Source organism: Molothrus ater, chromosome 1 (genome assembly GCF_012460135.2).
Source record: "Molothrus ater isolate BHLD 08-10-18 breed brown headed cowbird chromosome 1, BPBGC_Mater_1.1, whole genome shotgun sequence".
In the NCBI taxonomy this organism is placed as follows: domain Eukaryota; kingdom Metazoa; phylum Chordata; class Aves; order Passeriformes; family Icteridae; genus Molothrus; species Molothrus ater.
The window spans coordinates 5,655,551-5,673,566 of record NC_050478.2 but is presented as its reverse complement, the minus strand read 5'-3'; the positions used below and the strand labels follow the sequence as shown (position 1 = coordinate 5,673,566).

Sequence of the window (18,016 nt, the reverse complement as noted above, 5' to 3'; positions counted from 1 at the left end):
TAATAAAACCCATGTTTATGAAGTCCTAATGCACTTTTAATTAAAATGGGAGGATTGTTTTCTGCCTTCTCAGGAGCACGACAAACTGTATAAAAAAATCTGGGAATTGTCTGTATTAGAAACAAAGTTTATAAATGCAGGTTTTGCTAATTTTTAATTTTTACTTTCACTTTTTATGTTTCAAGTGAAAACACACATCAGCCAATTAACTAATTCTATAAAAAAACCCACATAGTTGAAAATTTGCTTACCAAGTTTCCTATTTTAAGCATGAATTTAAAAGTAGGTGACATATTATTGTGCTCCAGTGCCATGAACAAAGTGTTCATCACAATGCAAACCGTGATGGTGAGATCAAAAAAAGGATCCTTTATGAAAGCAGCCACTTTTTCCTTGATTCTCAACCAAAGTGGGCAACAGTCCCAAATGAGATACTTTAAAGCAAAGTTCTTCAGGCGTGGTGGGCATTTCTGCTGAGCTTCTTCATGTTCTAAACAAAGAAGAAAATCCTTCTATCATTATTTATCACTGAGCAAGATGGTGAAATAACAACTTCAAGCATTCAAAAGACGAGAGAAGGCAAAGGAAATCTCTCATCTCTCACAGAGCCTCCCTGAGCTTTTTACCATTCATGTGGTTCTTACACCAGCTGATAAATGCAAAAATAAGAACTCTGAGAAAATGCCAAATTCTTTTGTGAGCACTTCCTTCAAAAGCCTTTGGAAAGGGTTTTCTTTGTTTCAGACTGGTACTAAAATCATCTGGCAATGCAGATATTTGTGATGCAGAGCCCTCACCACAGCTTCTTATGCTCTTGCAGGACAACAGAGCAGCTACAGCACTTCCCACCTTGTCTTCACGTGGGTGCCTGGGACAACGGCTGTGTCTCCCTTGACCCTCAAGGCAGTTTAAAGAATCAGTGGTAGACATGGGAATTCTGACTCTGGCAAATCCAAATTGCCTGAAATTTGGTCTTTGGCGTTTTCTATGGGAAAGGTCACACCCACCATTTTCCAGCTGATGCAAGCTGAACACATCTCAATTATCCTCAAGTAGAACTTGGGACAGAAGCTGTTTTGTCTTTGTCATTTTCATCTTTTTAATCAAATCTAAATCTCATAGCTTTTTTTTCTTATCCATTAATATTAATTAGCCCTTCAAAATACTTCTGACCCAGCTTAAGTCCTGTGCAAATTCATTGACTAACTGAACTAGCTTTAAATACAAGCACAGTAGGAAGTACTCATCTGGTTTTCAGGGACCTGGAAGCTTTTCAGAAATAGATGAGCTGGGTCTGACTCATATCCTTTTCTTAATTGGCCCTGTCCTTATTTCTTCTCTCTGTTTAATTTTCATATCTTCTCCCCCAGGCTCAATACCTACATCTGCACCCTACATCACTCATTCCAGAGTGATCACTCTGACTTAATCCTCACTCCAGGTCTAGCCCTTGTCTTCCACTAGAGCTACAAGTCCTGTCCCACCCCAGCTCACAGCTAAAACTGTGCAACAAAACCCAGATCTTTGATGAATTACACTTCAAGGCAAAGTTCAACTGGATGTGCTCAAATGTGATTCTCCTAGGAAAAAGCTTTAAAAAAAATTTAGAAAAGGGACCTTCCTGCCACAGGAAGGTCCCTGCTACCTCCCTGTTCAATCCCATACTTGTGGTCCAAGAACTAGTGGTAGAGCTCCTCAAATGGGCCAAAAGTTACTCATCCTGAATAACTTGGACCGAAATTTTTCAGCAAGATCTGCAACAAAACTATTAGTCATCAAAATGACTGTCACTGATTAACTCCCACCGAAAATTCACTTGGGAAGGTAAATTAAAGGAATAAAATTGTGACGTTGAGTATTCAATATCCAAGAATTGTCATAACTAATTTTACTGGCATAATCTTATTAATTGTTGAATTCTGCATGCCTGTGAATCCTCCAAATTCTGCCACTGACACAACATTAATCAGAAGCTCAGGAGGAGAAAACAGTGTCCCAGTCCTGCAGGTCAGATGATCAGAAATATCTTCCACCCACTCTCACTCCAACCTCCCTCACTCTGCCCTACAAAACAAGCTTTTGCAATAGGCAAAGAATGTGTTCCAGTACACAGAGACTGTGTAACACCTTTTTTTTTCTAAAAGAAATCCAAATGAACAATGAAATTCCTAACTACACGCCTACAAACCTCTGCTAACTTTCAAGAACTATGTTTTGTTCTTTCATGGCACCATTATTTTAGGGTTGAAATAAACTTAATGAGGAACCACTTACCCTCCAAGACACTGGTAATTATGCTGACTACGCTTGCTGCCCTTTGTCTCTGAAGAGCCTCATTAAAGTACTCCACTGACAGATGAGGAGGTAAATGCATCATGCTGCTCTCATCATGCACAGCTGGCTGCTCAGAGAAGTAAACACGATTAGGGAGATACCACGGGAGTGAAATGAGCCAGGATGTGATGATAGGTAACTGTGAGAGTTAATAGGAACAATGACAGGCAGCCAAATAAATGTACATTTTTACAAGATGTAATAGATGGTGAGACCAAAGGTCCTACTCTCTTATGGGGCTGCAGTGAATGGATCCTGCAAGCATGTAACATGGGGCAAGCACAGCCCTGGAAATGAGTGTATGAGGGGAAATGGGCCTAGGAATTATACAAGAGACTAATGGAATAGGAGAGAGGTGAAGGATAAATAGGCGAAATTTGGGAACTTACAGGCAAAGCTGCTGCATGATGCTAAAGGGGCTATGAACAAAAAAAAAAAAAAAAATTAAAAAATCACGGGCATTATTCAAAATTACACCCCTGAGCAGCATTTGGGATGAAAAGGGTGACTTGCAATTTCAGCACTAGGAATCTTTCAAACGATGTTAGTGCAATTAATGAATAGCAGAAACATAAGGTTTACCAAAATCTAATTTTCAGGAAGCATCAGACTATTAAAAACCAGACTATTCTACAGACAACAATTCTACAACAACATCAGCACGCTTGAGTTCACATCACTGTTTGCCATTAAGGTGAAACTGTTAAAACAACAACAAAACAAAAAAAAAAAAAAAAAAAACCAAAACCAAACCAAACCAAATCAAAGATTGATAAAGCACCATATAAAGCATATATTTAAAATATTATATTTTTCCTCACCAGATCCCCCTTTCCTGAGTCTTCCATGACCGGTGGAAGCACGGCTCCTTCAGAGGGCACGGGATCTTGGCTGTGCACCCTGCTGCTCCCCAAACCCACCCCGGGGTGCTCATCCAGGCTGCCTCCCTTGCTGCTCCGCGCGCAGTTCGGGGTGGCGGGGTGGGAGCTGTGGCCCCGCTGGCTCTGCAGGCTGGGGCGCCTTCCCATCCGCGGCCCCGACAGCGACCGGCAGCGGGGTTGGTGTCCCCCAGCGCCCGCGGTGTCGTCGTCACCCAGATCCGCTCCGGAGTCACCCTCCACAGCGGGCATTTGGAAGTTGAAGATGCTCCCGTGGCTCGGCCGGCGCTTGGCCGGGCTGGAGCTGGGGCCGTACACCAGGCCCAGGAGAGACTGGAAGGCCAGGAAGAGCAAAACAGAGAGAGCAGCGTAACATCACAGAGAAAATCTGGGGAAGCTGTAAATTGTTAGAGCTTCGTAATGTTTACTGTCAACCACTTCAAGTCCAAAGCTCTTATTTGATTTAGATTTTTTTGGGAAGGATTATGTTTAGATTCTCAATGGCAGATAATAAAACTTTGGCCCGGGAGAGACTGGAAGGCCAGGAAAAGCAAACAGAGAGAGCAGTGTAACATCACAAAGAAAATCTGGGGAAGCTGTAAATTATTGGAGCTTTGTAACACTTGTTGTCAACCACTGCAAGTCCAAAACTCTTATCTGATTTAGATTTTTTGGGAAGGATTGTGTTTAGATTTTCAACGGCAGATAATAAATTTTTATGAGCTGTACCAGCTATTTTTGAGATAATACTTACATTTTATACTTACATTTTTAGTATGAAATTTTATACTTACATTTTAAGTATAAAATTTTTCACAGAGAATGACAATATAAAAGCTAAGTTCTGGTAGTCATTCACTTTTTCTTATTTCTCTTTGTTATAGAAAATCTATTTAACTATTTTAACTTTTCTTTCATGCTCCATTTATAATACTTCCTTTTCAAATTAATTTTTTCATCTAATTCTTCTTTATCCAAACATTTGTTCATTTTAAAGACTTAAGAGTGATCTGTGTTTGTAATGGGTTTTTGTTTATGCTTTCAAGCCATTAATTTTAAATTGAAATTAGAAAAGCTGTAAGGATCTCAGATGCAGATAATAGATTACCAACTTTCGTTGACTGTCTGGGAGTTGTGACTTGGGAAGTTCTTCTTCTTCATTTTCTTCTCTCCCTAGTGACTTATTTCTCTTTTGCCTATTGCTCCTTTCCTTGATTTCTTTGGATGACAGAGAAGAGGCTTCAAAGGAGCTAAGTGACAGGATATCAATCCCTTTAATGCCCAGTGACTGAAATTAAAAAAACCAAACACAGATGATATTTTTCCTAGGTGCTTTGAGTAAAAGCAGAAAGAAAACACTTATGTGCTCTATATTATTATTTCCTGATAACAATTTCTGTTTCACAAAACTCATTAAAAATCTTCAAATATGTGATAATGCTAAAATAAAGAGGAGAAAATTTCCCCCAACATATGGAGCACTGAACAATTTACTATTTGCAGTGGTTATATGATTACAAGTACTGGGCCTGCCAGAGGCAAAATAATCACATTATAGCTCCTACTCCTCCATATGGCAAACCTGCTTACAATAAAAATGCTCAGTTTGAAAATAATGCAGTAGAATACATCCTTTCCCCAAAATAAATATTCAATCTATAATAAAAGTCTTTCTTTTCAGTGGGGATCCTTGGGACTATATTCACAGTGTGGATGGCTTTCCTTCCAATGTTGAATTTAGGGTAATATTTTTAAAACACAGGAGTATCTTGTTCCAGAAGCTTCTATGCTATTTAAGTTACCAAGAGACTTTTCAGTCAACTACAATAGGTTTTGGCTCAGATGTTAATGCAGAAGAATTACTGTGTGTTTCTTTGCTCAGCAGTCCAAATGACAAAATAGAATAAAAAAGAATTTTAAAAAAGCTCAATTTTCTTTTGGAAGCTGCTGGTTGATGGAATTAAATACTTAAAGTAACATCAACCTTTAATGCATTTTATCCAGAATAACAGTCATTGATTCAGAGGAAACATACACAGCTGAAGGAGGAGTTGTTCTGCAGCTGCAGGAATCACAAATTTCAATAAGTTATCACTTGCTCCTGTTTCCACGAGTGGTTTTTATATACAGCTGTACACAGGGAGTGATGCTTTTTCTTATGTCTGGGTGGGGCTCTGAGCAACCGGGTCTAGTGGAAGGTGTCCCTGTCCATGGCAGGGGCTTGGAGTGAGATGATCTTTAAGGTCCCTTCCACAGAATTCACAGAATGACCAGGCTGGAAGCCAACTTCAAGATCATCGAGTCCAACCCAGCCCCAGCACCTCAACTAAACCCTGGCACCCAGTGCCACATCCAGGCTTTGTTAAACACACCCAGGGATGGGGACTCCACCACCTCCCTGGGCAGCCATTCCAGAACTTTATCACTCTTTCTGTGAAAAACTTTTTCCTAATATCCAACCTAAACTTCTCTTGGTGCAGCTTGATACTGTGTCCTCCAAACCTAAACCCGCCCTTCCAACCTAAACCTGACCAAAAATAGAACAATGAGAAAAACACTTGCAAGTGAATTATTTACGTACCTCTTGCTCCTTCTGCAGTAATTCCATAGCTTCCCGAAATTTCCTTTCCTTTGCCTCGGTTTCAGCAATGGTGGCCTTGTTCTGGTCCTCGTATGCCATTGTTACTACAGCCAGAATCAAGTTGACTAGATAAAATGAGCCCAGAAAGATGACCATCATGAAGAAGACTACATACACCTTCCCAGAAGCTCTGAGGGTCTGCAAGCAACACACCCCAGAGATAAACATTACCACAAAAAGCACCAGGTAGGCTTTCAATGTGCACTGAGCTTCCTAGACACAATGCTTCAGGAAGCTTAAACGAAATTATAAATTTCTTTGCTGTTCTTCCCTGTCTTCCTCCCTCCTCTGATACCCTCACATTGTAAATCCCATGAAGGCAATGGAGGAGGCATTTTTTACATTTTTGAAGGACAGTACAGAACCCTTTTAGGACTTTTTTCCAAGAGCAGGGCGAAAGGGCTGGGAAGCACTTCAGCATCCCTTTTCTAGGAGTTACTGGCAGAAGGAAGGACCATGAGCCTACCAAGGCCATGCCTGGGAAGAGCACACCATAAACTCTGGACATTCCCCACAAGTAAGGGTGAGAAGAAAGGAATGATGAGAGCAGTTATGCAGATTAGTATTCCATATAAGGTGATGTTATGAACCCTGCTTTCTGATTGGTTAGTCTTGTGTTCTATATAAGGTATGGTTTCTGTTTCTCTTTGGTTCCCTGGCCTCTATATAAGTTAGTTTTTGCCTCATTTCATGGTCTCCTGGAGTTGCTCCCTACACTGTACAGCTTATGTTTCTGTTGTTCATTTATTGTTAGCATGCCTTTTATTTTCCCTTATTAAACTTTGATTTTTGAGCACTCCTGTTGTACCTGTCCCTATTTTAGTTACTGCCACACTCCCACCTGACCCTGTGCTGGGGTTGCACCCACCATCAGCAATGGGGGTTCATCCAGCAGCACCCTCACAGATGAATCATTGATTGTACATCCCATTGAGACAATCAAGGAGGCATTTTTACATTTTTGAAGCACAGTATAGAACTCTTTCAGGACTTTCTTCCAAGAGCAGGGCGAAAGAGCTGGGAAGCACTTCAGCATCCCTTTTCCAGGAGTCACAGGAAGAAGGGAAGATGTGGGCACAATGACCTGCAGCTATTGCTTTAATTTGAGGTTTCTTGTCCTCTCTACACATCTTCTGCTTCAACCAATGAAGATCAGTTCTGAGCCATGCACAAAACTGGTACCTGTTGGTACAGACGCTCCCAGTAGTCCTGGGTCATCAGGCGGAATAAGGAGAGAAAAGCCCAGCCAAAAGTATCAAAACTGGTGAAACCATAATCAGGATTTGGCCCAATTCTACAGCATTTATAGCCAGGAGGACAGTCCCTAGAATTAATAACAAAAAGTGGAGCTCTTATAAATGTGCAGATTTCAAGGAAAACTTCAGCTTTATGTAAGAGCTCTGATTATGTTTCAGCTCTGCAGTTCATTAGAGTGCGAAAACAATTTTCTACTCCAGGTAGTATTGGCTGGAAGGAGGGATGGAAAAAGCAGCACCCACAATCCAGAAACAAAGGAAGAAGACAGGCTGGAGTAGATCACCAATCCAGGACAGCCCCCTCATCACCAATCCTCATCCCCTGCCCCTTGCTGCAAAGCAGCCACTCTCCCTCTCTGCCCAAATCTGCCCTCCAAAATTCTTTTTTGTTTTTCCAGTTTAATGCCCATGAGCCTTCACAGAGAGGAGTGTCTGTCTTGTGCTATACCTCAGATCTTTGACATTTTCAGTTCTCTCACACATCCATGGGAAAAAAGAAGACAACACTTCAGGAAAGTCTAAAAGACTAATTAGATCTGAATAAGCCAACTGCAAGTTCATACTTCATTCCCTACAAGAATTAAATTATCTGACTACTATACTTTATTTTCTGTGTTCCTGTTTCTGCATTCAAGGAAAGCTTAGAATTCCTGCTTTTGTCTCACATGACTGAGCAAATACAGGACCACAGAGGCAGAGAAAACTTCCAAGGAAGAAATAATCTTAAGTCACTCACCCAGCACCATGACCACACAGCAAAATATCCACAGTACCATTTTTCCTAGCAAAGTCATCTATTCAAAAAAAAAGGGGAAAAAAAATTAAACCCAGAGCACTTTCTAGCCTGAATCCTCTATCATTTAATATTAGTAGTGATGAGTAACCAGTGACCTGTAAGAGTGAGAGCACAGGTTTCCCATGCTCACATTAACTGCACCAGATTGCAGGATGCCCTGGCCTCATTTGTAAACATGAATATGTGTATGCATGAATTTCAGACTGAAGGCACTCCTTTAATGCAGAATGTTTACAGTTATTATCACTTTGGCTATGTCTGTATAAAGAAAATGAAGAATTGGAAGATATAGGCTCAAGTGCAGTCACAAAATCCAGGAGTGGTTCAGGTTGGAAGGGAGTGTAAAACTCATCTCATTCCAATCCCTGCCATGGAATCCCTGCCCTTCCACTATCCCAGGCTGCTCCAAGCCCTGTCCAGCCTGGTCTGGGACACTCCCAGGGATCCAGGGGCAGCCACAGCTTCTCTGGGCACCCTGTGCCAGGACCTCAGCACTCTCTGAATAAAGAATTTCTCCCTAACATGTAATAGAAATGTTTAACCCATCCAATATTTGCTAAAATATTTGCCAATATTTTGCTAAAATATTTTCCAGTATTTTTAAATGTTGGCACAAACTGGCAGAGTTCTGGCCTGTAGCAATTACCCCTCTCCCAGAATGTGTGCAAACACTGTTAGGAGTAGAACAGACCAGTTCTGTTTCCAATGAACAATAAAAAAGTCCAGTTCTGAGGGGGAAGAAAGAATATTTGGTTGTGTGAATATCCACCACTGCAGAACCTAAAGGCAGCTCCTAGCCCTGCTTATCTGAGAAATGCAGATTTATCCATTAGGATGCTGGAGCTGTGCCCTTTTTGAACTCTTCCCCCTTTCTCTTAGCATTAGTTACTCTGTTATCAGCAGAATGAAAGTAAAAGCTTTAGCTAATAGCCAATTATCTCCATTAAGGTGTGGATTTATTATCCCAGATGTAAGGGAGGTCTCACATGTCCCTGGTGCTTCTCAAGCCTCTCCTGTGCTCATCAGATAAGTCAGCATGATTCAGAGCCACCAAGAACCTTTGATATCAGCTCTGCCATACCATGTAAATACCCCATAAAGGAATTAATCCCTATCTGGGCTACTTTCCACTGGCATTTTGCTCAGGTCTCCTCCTGAAAACTGAAAAAAAAAAAGTTTTTTAAAAAAGATTGGGTGATTGAATCACAATAACATTTAGTTCTCCATGTGGGAGATGGGAACTTCCCACAAAATCAGGAAGAAAGCAGTCATAAAAATAAATAAAAATAGTTCTATAGAAAACTGGGCTTATAGGGCTGTACATCCTAAATCCTATAAGAAAGTCATCTACCAAGCATTAAACCTGTCTAGGCTCTCCAATTCCTTTTGGCATAGGGTTTGAACAACACAAAGGATGTGAAGCAGCACAGATTTTATATTTCTTGAGCTCTGTTCTCTCCATCCCATTGCCTTTGTACAGCTTCAATGTTCTGCATATACTAAAATATAGATCCTTTTTCTTCTTGTTCTTCAATGCTAAAATCAGTATTTTCAGCCCAACTTTGTCACATCCATGGTCTCTGCTGTGGTGTTCTCGTCACTGATTGATTCCTGCTCAAGTTTGCTTTCAATTATGATTCTTACAGCATTCTGTACATGTAAATTACTTGATTTTTATCTGTGGTCTTCTGGTAGGAACAAGGAAAAAAAAAGGTTTTCCTCAAAAATCTTTTCTACACTTTCTTCCCCTGGAATGTGAAGTTTTTGAAGAAATCTTGTCTGAACAAATATCCCACAGAGAGTGTGGACAAACAGCAATCCTGGGTGACTTTTCATGTATTTTCAGAGTTCTCCTGGGAAAATTCTTCTCTTCCTGTACAACTGCTGCTGTGTCTGAACTCAGTGGGAGAGATTTTCTTCAGTGATGAAGCTTTCTTCATATTTCTGGCACAGACATTGATTATTTTGAGTCTGGTTTTTTTCACATTATTGAGTCTTCTCCTTTAACACATGGCTTTGCTTTGCTATTCTGAATTGCATCTTAGAGGTGTTCCTCTGAGAATGCTCTGATGCATTTTCAGATCTCTGCTCCATGGTTCCATCACCAGCCTCAGCCAAGGTGTAAACATGAAACATATGTAAGACATATAATCTTATATAAGACATAAAATAAGATATATTCGATGTCAAGAAGTAAGTAATTTGACTTTTCAACAAATTCCTCTGTTTTAAGCTGAGGAGCAGTTCTCACTGAGCAGGAAAATGAAGATACATGGGCTCTTCAGCCTGTAGTAAAAGGTGAACTTTGGGGAATTACAACAGAGAATGAGCTAATGCATGTTTCAGTTGTTGTCATATCATTCAGGGAAACAGATCTGGATGTTACTGAAAAATCTGGGAGTGCTTTTTCTTATAATGAAGGGAAGGAGTGCATTCCTGGATGCCTGCAAGCTGCTCTGGCAATCAGAAGGCCATTATCAGGTAGTTACTCATCAAAACATCAATCAAAACATCCTAATTCACAGCAGTGATTATACATGTGTGCATAGGTGTCTATAGCATCATCTAAAGAAGAATTAGGGGGAAAAAATTACCTGAATCATTCATAAACTTTTCATAACTTTCCCATGTTTTATTACAACACTCTGTAGTGTTCCTGATACACTTTTGCCTGAGATTGCCCTTAAAAAGTTGGAGGCCTATGAGGGCAAAAACACTCAGGCAGAAAACAGTCAGGATCATCACATCAGCAAGCTTCTTAACAGACTGGATAAGTGCCCCTACAATGATCTTGAGCCCTAAAAAAAAGGAAAAACAGGATGAAAAACTGAGATTCAAATATCATACTTGATTAGAGTTAAAACAATGCATAAAAGCCAAAGGATAAGAATTACAGGATAATATGTGGCAAATATATTTGCTATACAAGTATATTTAGGGTGAGAGCGACTAATATGAGAGAAATATTTTTTTTCCTCCTTTCTTTGACCCTACAATTTTAAAATGTTCCTTTAATCTCTGAAGAATATTCATGCAACGGTGACAAATGAGAAATTGTCTAGTTTTCTTTATCCATGAAAAGTAATATGCATAATTCAAATTATACTTCCAACACTGGAAATTTCTGAAGATTATATCCAATCTGAACTTCTCCTGGCATGGATTGATGATGTAAAATCATTAGTGGTAAAGACCCTTCAATGTGCAGAATTATTTCTGTGGAACCACAACACACACATCAGCTAAAAGCACATTCTGTAAAACTGACATTATAAACTCTGAACAGTATCTATAAAAGCATAATGAAAACAAACTATATTCAGTATTCTTTCTAACACTTGATTCATTCTGACTGGGACAGATGAACTGAAACACTTTTTGTGTGCACAAATTCAGCTGTGTCTGCAATTTATGAAAGACACAGGAAAAAAAATAAAGGCAAAAGCCAAAATTTTGAATGAAGCAAAGAATGAGTTGTAAGGAGAAGAAAGTACTCAGCAAGTAAGATTTCTTACCTGGGACTACTGAAATGGTTTTTAAAGCCCTGAGAACCCTGAAAGTCCTGAGGACTGACACATTGCCCCGTTCATTGAATGCTCCCACATACCTGGAAAGAGCAGATGTGAAATACCAAGTGCTTGAACAGAGTTAACAGGGCAGTCATTTACAGTGGTCATTCTTGGGTGTCCATCTGTCCAAGCATTTTTTAAGCATTAAAAAGCTACATATCAAGGATTTGTCTGAAGACTTATAAAATAGAAATGCATTTCTTCATTATTAGTTTCCCTCTGAGGTGGCTCATGGCTTGTGCACAGCTGCTGCTTTTGTATGAGCATCTTTAGACATCATTCATTTAAAATACAAAGGTACCACTCAATATTATGAATTTACAAATGTTGGCTGACCTGTCTTAATCTCCCTTCTGTAGCTGCATTTAACCAGTATGTAGAAGTTTGCTAATTACCAGAAAATCAGGCTTTAACTACGATTTTTGGAGATGGAGCTATAATTTAATCCACTATCCTGATGTCTATACCCATGACCCTAGCTGCAAAATTGTACTTTCATTCATGGGGTCAGCAAGTCTGTATTTATACCCAGCTCTTACATTTCACCAGTCTTAACACATCCCTTCACAGATATCCACCACTGGGAATATCTTGCTCTGCACAACTCTGTTCCCTTCTTGAAAGACTAAAACATTATTGTAATACAGGGAGTGCTAAACGAGGGGAAAAGTCAATTGTCTAGACAGTTTCAGGTGCAGTTAGGAGCCATGGGCTGGTTTTTAAACCACAGACAGCCTTTTGCACCACAGCAATGAGAATTTCTAGCACAGAGAGACGAGGCGGGTAATCCATATTTTATTTGTTCCCACTTACGCCATGACAATAACGGAGAAATCCAACCAGTTCCAGGGATCCCGGAGGAAAGTGAATTCATTTAGACAGAATCCTGTTGCCAATATTTTTATCAATGATTCAAAAGTGTAAATGCCAGTGAAAGTAAATCTAAGGAGGGAAGAAAAGAGCCAAATGGAAAGAGCAGTGTTAGCACTCAACAGAAGAGGCACAGTCAGACTATTTAATGTCTGGGCCAGCAAACTGAGACAATGCTGGAGAGAACAAACAGATTTCTGATGGATTTCAGTGTATTCCATCAGTATCTGGTTCACATGGAGATGGAGACAGTAGCTGACTGCAATCTGGACATGACTATTACTGTGCAACCCATGACACACTTTTTGACATTCAACAATTTTTTCCAAATTCTTTCATGTGAGGCCCCATAATTTCAGAAACACCAGACTCCCAGTTATTAGCTAAAGTGAAGATCCAAATTTCTATCTTCCTCCAGTTTCAAGTGGCCAAGTGAACGTGTGATGTGTTGTGTTATTTCCTTTGGGCACACAGCAACCATTTCTGTGTAGAATATTTAAAACACTTAGAGGAATACAAGAGTAGAGGGTTTTCAATTTAAGATGGCAATTTTTCTTATTAATGGAAAATTATCAGTAAAAGCTCTTCTGGACTTAACTGAGTGCACTTATAATTTCAAGGAGGCAGCAATATCCCTACAGAATTCAAAAGGCTTTCATTTGGTAGTCAGCAAATGCACTAAGAAATTATATGGATGTAATGCTTCCCTTTTTATTTGGAAAGAAGTATTCTGAAATTATTCTTGAAATGCATTTGAATGGTAGCTGATGTCAACAGCAGAAACAACTCTGATCCAACCTTTAACTCTCTCATAGGCAGAGAAGCACCTCAGCATCTTCTGGTGTTTTAATACCATGCAGAGCCTTGTTCCTGCTCGCATGACATTTTGCCACTCCAAGCTGTTTCAGTGTCATTTAACATGATATAGTAAAAATATACTTTTAAACATGTTTTTAATGCTAAGTATTTGGGAATCTTCTTCTTCATGTTAGGTGTTAGAATCATCAGTATTTATATTCTAGAGTTTTTGCCAAAGTGAAAAGTGACAGCTGAAATAGTCTCTAAAAAAGCCCCAACACCAACAAATCCATGGCATTATACATTTCAAGATTGACTGCAAAACATGGATTTATTGTAATTTAACATTGCAGGTGTTGGCAGCACCAAAGATAAAAGCTTTCCATTCTAACAGCAGGCCAAGTTCTTCTGACAGAACATTTTATTAGAGCAAAACTCAGTATTTCAATATAATTAGCCAGAATTTCGAAAGACAGCAACTCCCATGTGCTCAGTCAGCATCAGTAACAACAGGAAATACATCTTGATAGAGAGAAAATAATTACGGAGTAACTTCAGAAAGTGGGAAAACTGGAGAAGAACAGACATGAAGCCAGTTCAACAGTGGAACTTAATCTGCACTTACTCTTTGCTATAACATCAAAATTATTGTATATATTTGGCTTAAAGACAAAACTACTTCCTCAAATAAAATCTAAATTTAAAAAACCCCTTAAGACAAGCAACTTTCCTTTTAAATCTCCACAAATTGTCTTGAGTGAAAGTGTAAAGTCTCAATAACTCAGTACAACTACATAAATAAAAGATATACATACCCACAGATACTTACTCAACATATGTGTTCCATGAAGGTGATGAAGACTTAGATGACTCAGACAGAGCCATGAATACACAATTAGTTATAATGGTGCACATGATAAACCAGGTGAACAATGTAAGTCATGGGAGTGAAGGCAAAGAATACGACACAGATTCAGAAATGTAACTCAACATTGCATCAGTCACTGGCTGATATTATCTGGCTTTTTGTTTAAAGCACTTGTAAGAACAGCATGCACAGGTATTCAGTGATTTTGAGCCATGCTAGATGGCAACACACTACTGCTGTTATTCAGGGATTTCTGTATTGGTTACAGATCTGCTGCTCTAAGCGTTTCCAGCCTGGAAAAAGGACCCTCAACCACTTTAGGACTGGATGGAAGGATGCAATTTTAGTTTCATTTTTTGGCATACAAGTTAAACACTTGCTCAAAATCACACAGGTGGAGCCCACACCTACCTCTGACCTGGCAGAGCTCTTCTCTTCCAAAGGACAGCATGAAATCTGACAGGGTGATTGCAGGAGTCTCAAACAACTCTAGATCATAGAATCACAGGATACGCTGAGTTTGAAGGGACCCATCAGGATCATCAAGGCCAAGTCCTGGTCCTTTTCAGGACATACCAAGAGTCACATCGTGTGCTTGAGAGCATTGCTTCAGTGCTTCTTTAACTCTGTCAGGCTGGTGCTGTGACCACTGCCCTGGGGAGCCTGTTCAGTGCCCAGCCACCCCTGGGTGAAGAACCTTTTCCTAATATCCAACCTAAACCTCCTCTAGCTTGGCTCCAGCTGTTTCCTCAAGTCCTGTCACTGGTCACCAAAGTAAAGAAGTCAGGCTGTGCCCCTCCACTGCCCCTCACGAGGAAGTTGAAGACCAGAATGAGTCTTCAGCTCCTCAGTCTCCTTCTCCAGGCTGAACAGACCAAGTTCAGCCACTCCTCATGTGGCTTCCCCTCCAGACCATTCACCCTCTCCACTGCCCTCCTTTGGACGCTCTCTGATAGATTAATGGGGTTTTTATATTGTGATGCCCATGTTTAGCCAGCTCCAGGGGCTCCCCAGGTGCTGTCGGGGACCTGCTGGCCCAGAGAACAGGAGCTTGGGCAGCTGCCTCATATGTGGACGCCTAAGCTCAAGCACATGACTCTGGAGCTGGATCTCATGCCTTGTTGTACCACACACATGGCAATCCATAGGGTAGAGGAGTACAGGAAACAGATCCATCTTTGCCATTATCCATCCTCTCCATTCCCACCAAAAAAAAAAAAAAAAAAAAAAATCCTGGCCTTAGGTCCAGGCATGGTCCAGCTGTTAGAAGATGCTGAGCCACTCATGCCAATGTCAGCCAAATTCCACCCAGAGAAAGCCCCAGATGAGAGGCATTGCTGCTCCAGGGATGTCTGCACATTGCTGTGATGACAACTTCAAGCCATTGGAGTTACCTCACTCCACAGATGGCTGGAAATCTGAAATCCACACAGGGACATCACAGACTCCACTCTGGGTCTGGTTCAGACTCAGGTGTCCTTCCCCAGTGCCAAACTGGAGTATTACTTGTGATTCCCACCCCCTAAATTCAATATATGAGGTGGGATCTATATTACCTTTATATTCCCAAGGCATTCCCTGCAGCAGCATTTTGGAAATACTTACTTTCATATACCACATGTACACTTTTTGAATCTTATTTCCCAGAGAAACTAAGTTTAAACTAAGTTTTTATTTTTTCTGTGTGTTTTCCTGTGTATGCTTGCCTAACTCAGCCTTTTCTCTCAAAACTGGCCAATGGTTGATCAGCTTTGGCACATGAGTTGAATTTAATTCCCACATTTGGGTAAGCAGAAGATGAAAAAGAGGACAGAGATCTTATCAATCTTCTCACTGGGAAAGGCTTCAGAATGAGATACTTGTTTATGACACATCAGAAATCAATATCAGAGCTCAAAACACAAATCTGTAGAAAATCAGGCTTAATAAGCCAAATACTCAAAAAACTTATTTCTAAGTATTACAAAAACACCAAAATCACCTACTAATAGCTAATAATAATCACCTAGTAATATCTAAGGTGAGTCATAATTAGAATCTATCTGTAGTGAGGAGAAGACCTCACTCAACTCAGACTAACTCAATCTGTAAAATACAAAAGCACAGGATTATGTAGGGTTTTATAATCAAAAAGAGTGAATAAAGCCAATAAAAGGATATGAATGTACTAAAATTTTAATTGCTCTTCTTCGTATTGGGTGGAAGGGACTGAAGATCCACAGGGCACGTGTAGCAGTAAATCTGTAGATTGTTTTCTGCTTGTTTAGCACTATGAAAACCTTTCAAAAATAAACAAACAAGAATTTGTCAGGAAGTTGAACACAAAACTTATTTTTGTCCTGTTGTGTCAGTCATGAGCAAGAGTTTGAATTTCACTTTAGCCCGGTTAACTGGAAAGGCCAAATACATTTGCTAACCTTTCATCAGAAACTTCAACTCTCAGGCTGCAAATTATTCCTTAGCATAAATTTCTTTTTTCAACCTTGTGATTTGCAAAGAGCTGTGCACAAAACTAATCCTGCTAATGATTATTCTCTTAAAATAGAACAAAACCCTCATTGAGTCAAGATGTACAAGAGGTGCAAGGAAGAACTGCAGCCTTTTTCATTATTATCTATTGTTGACAGTGATCCTCTAGCTCCTGGAGTTTCTGGACTAGTTTCCGTTTCTCTTTTTTTCCATTTATCTTTGTTATTGAAAATCATATTCTTCAGTATGTCACAACCGGAATATGGAGCTTGAGTCAGGAGGTTGTAAGGATTCATCAGCAATTGTTTTAAAATAATCTTTATGCTTAAGTATAATTTATTGTATGTACAAAAGCATTGATATGGAGTGAAACACATTGTTCAAAACTATGGAATTTACGAAAATGTACAAAATTATGTACAAAATTACTGTAGTTTCTAATTATTTTAATTTCTTTCTCAACCCCCCTTTTCTTCCTTTGTCCAGTTTATTCTGCTTCTATTCTATTAATTGATTTCATATTATTTCATTCTTAAAATTTAAAGTTAAGCTTTTTTTAAAAAAGATTACAGCACATCACTCAGCTGTGCCAACTGCATGCGTTGTTTAACCTAGAATGGGATGAAAATTTGTATAAAGGGATGTAAGCAGAACTCTTTGACAGATTGCCCACAGAAACTTTTGGCAATGCAATAAATTAAATTAAATTGAATTAAATTAATTAAAAATAAAATTCAAGTATTTTGGTTGGCTCTAACCTTATGATCTTTGTAGTACGGGTCGACATCCTCCAGTGGTTCCCCAATGAGCTCTGGAGGAGGATTTCCATAGAGAGCTGGCAACTTCTGGAAAGCTTTGAGGTCAAGCTGAGGGCGATCCTTCTCCTCAGGTTTCTGCTCTGTGGTATTTTTTGGACACTTCTTTTTGGCAGCAATTCTCTTTTTGATGGCTGCCAAGGATTCCTGAGTGAACCTGCGGAAGTTGTTGGTACCAGGCACCAAGAATTCAGCCATTTTTCATGCTTCTCTTCCTGTCACTAATTCTGTCCAAACAATAGAAACAGGTAGAAAGGAAGTCAAGTAACTCCAAAAGAGGCAAGTTAAGGAAATGAAACAACTGTTTGCCCATGCATGGCTAAGAACATCAACTTTCTAAGCCATCAGCTTCTACAAAGGAAAAAATAAAGAAGAAAATATATGATAAATACCTTTTTCAGTGAGATGTCTTCTCAGTTTTTTTTTTTAATTATATGCACAGATAGGATGTGAGAAAACCTCTATAAACTTAAGAGTGTATTATGCTAAATGCTCTTGAGCGGCTCAGAAAAAAAAACAAACCCTACTCTTCTGGTTCAGCCCAATATTTGGAAATGGGACACTAAAACCCATCAAACTGCAACATCAAACATGTGGAAGTTGTCAGCAACAAGAGGATCAATTATTAAATTAACTGATGCAGATGGGAATACTCAGATGCAAAGTCCATCCTGGTGGAGCCAGCACAGGAATGAGCAGCATCCAATAGATTTAATTTGTGA

General features: G+C 39.6%; 1 protein-coding gene across 1 annotated transcript in view; it reads right to left on the bottom strand.

The window, feature by feature from the left end:
• Window positions 1-17,492, bottom strand: part of LOC118684006 (sodium channel protein type 5 subunit alpha-like) — a 33,416-nt gene extending 15,924 nt beyond the window's left edge. Inside the window, exons 1-13 of the mRNA XM_036378656.1 lie at window positions 17,238-17,492; window positions 16,171-16,289; window positions 13,972-14,076; window positions 12,288-12,416; window positions 11,421-11,512; window positions 10,500-10,703; window positions 7,846-7,903; window positions 7,036-7,177; window positions 5,794-5,991; window positions 4,321-4,500; window positions 3,156-3,545; window positions 2,275-2,404; window positions 252-490 (exon numbers count right to left, since the gene is read on the bottom strand). Coding sequence (XP_036234549.1) covers window positions 252-490; window positions 2,275-2,404; window positions 3,156-3,545; window positions 4,321-4,500; window positions 5,794-5,991; window positions 7,036-7,177; window positions 7,846-7,903; window positions 10,500-10,703; window positions 11,421-11,512; window positions 12,288-12,416; window positions 13,972-14,076; window positions 16,171-16,289; window positions 17,238-17,492 — 2,241 coding nt within the window. The remainder of the gene's footprint in view (window positions 1-251; window positions 491-2,274; window positions 2,405-3,155; window positions 3,546-4,320; window positions 4,501-5,793; window positions 5,992-7,035; window positions 7,178-7,845; window positions 7,904-10,499; window positions 10,704-11,420; window positions 11,513-12,287; window positions 12,417-13,971; window positions 14,077-16,170; window positions 16,290-17,237) is intronic.
• Window positions 17,493-18,016: the final 524 nt, after the last annotated feature.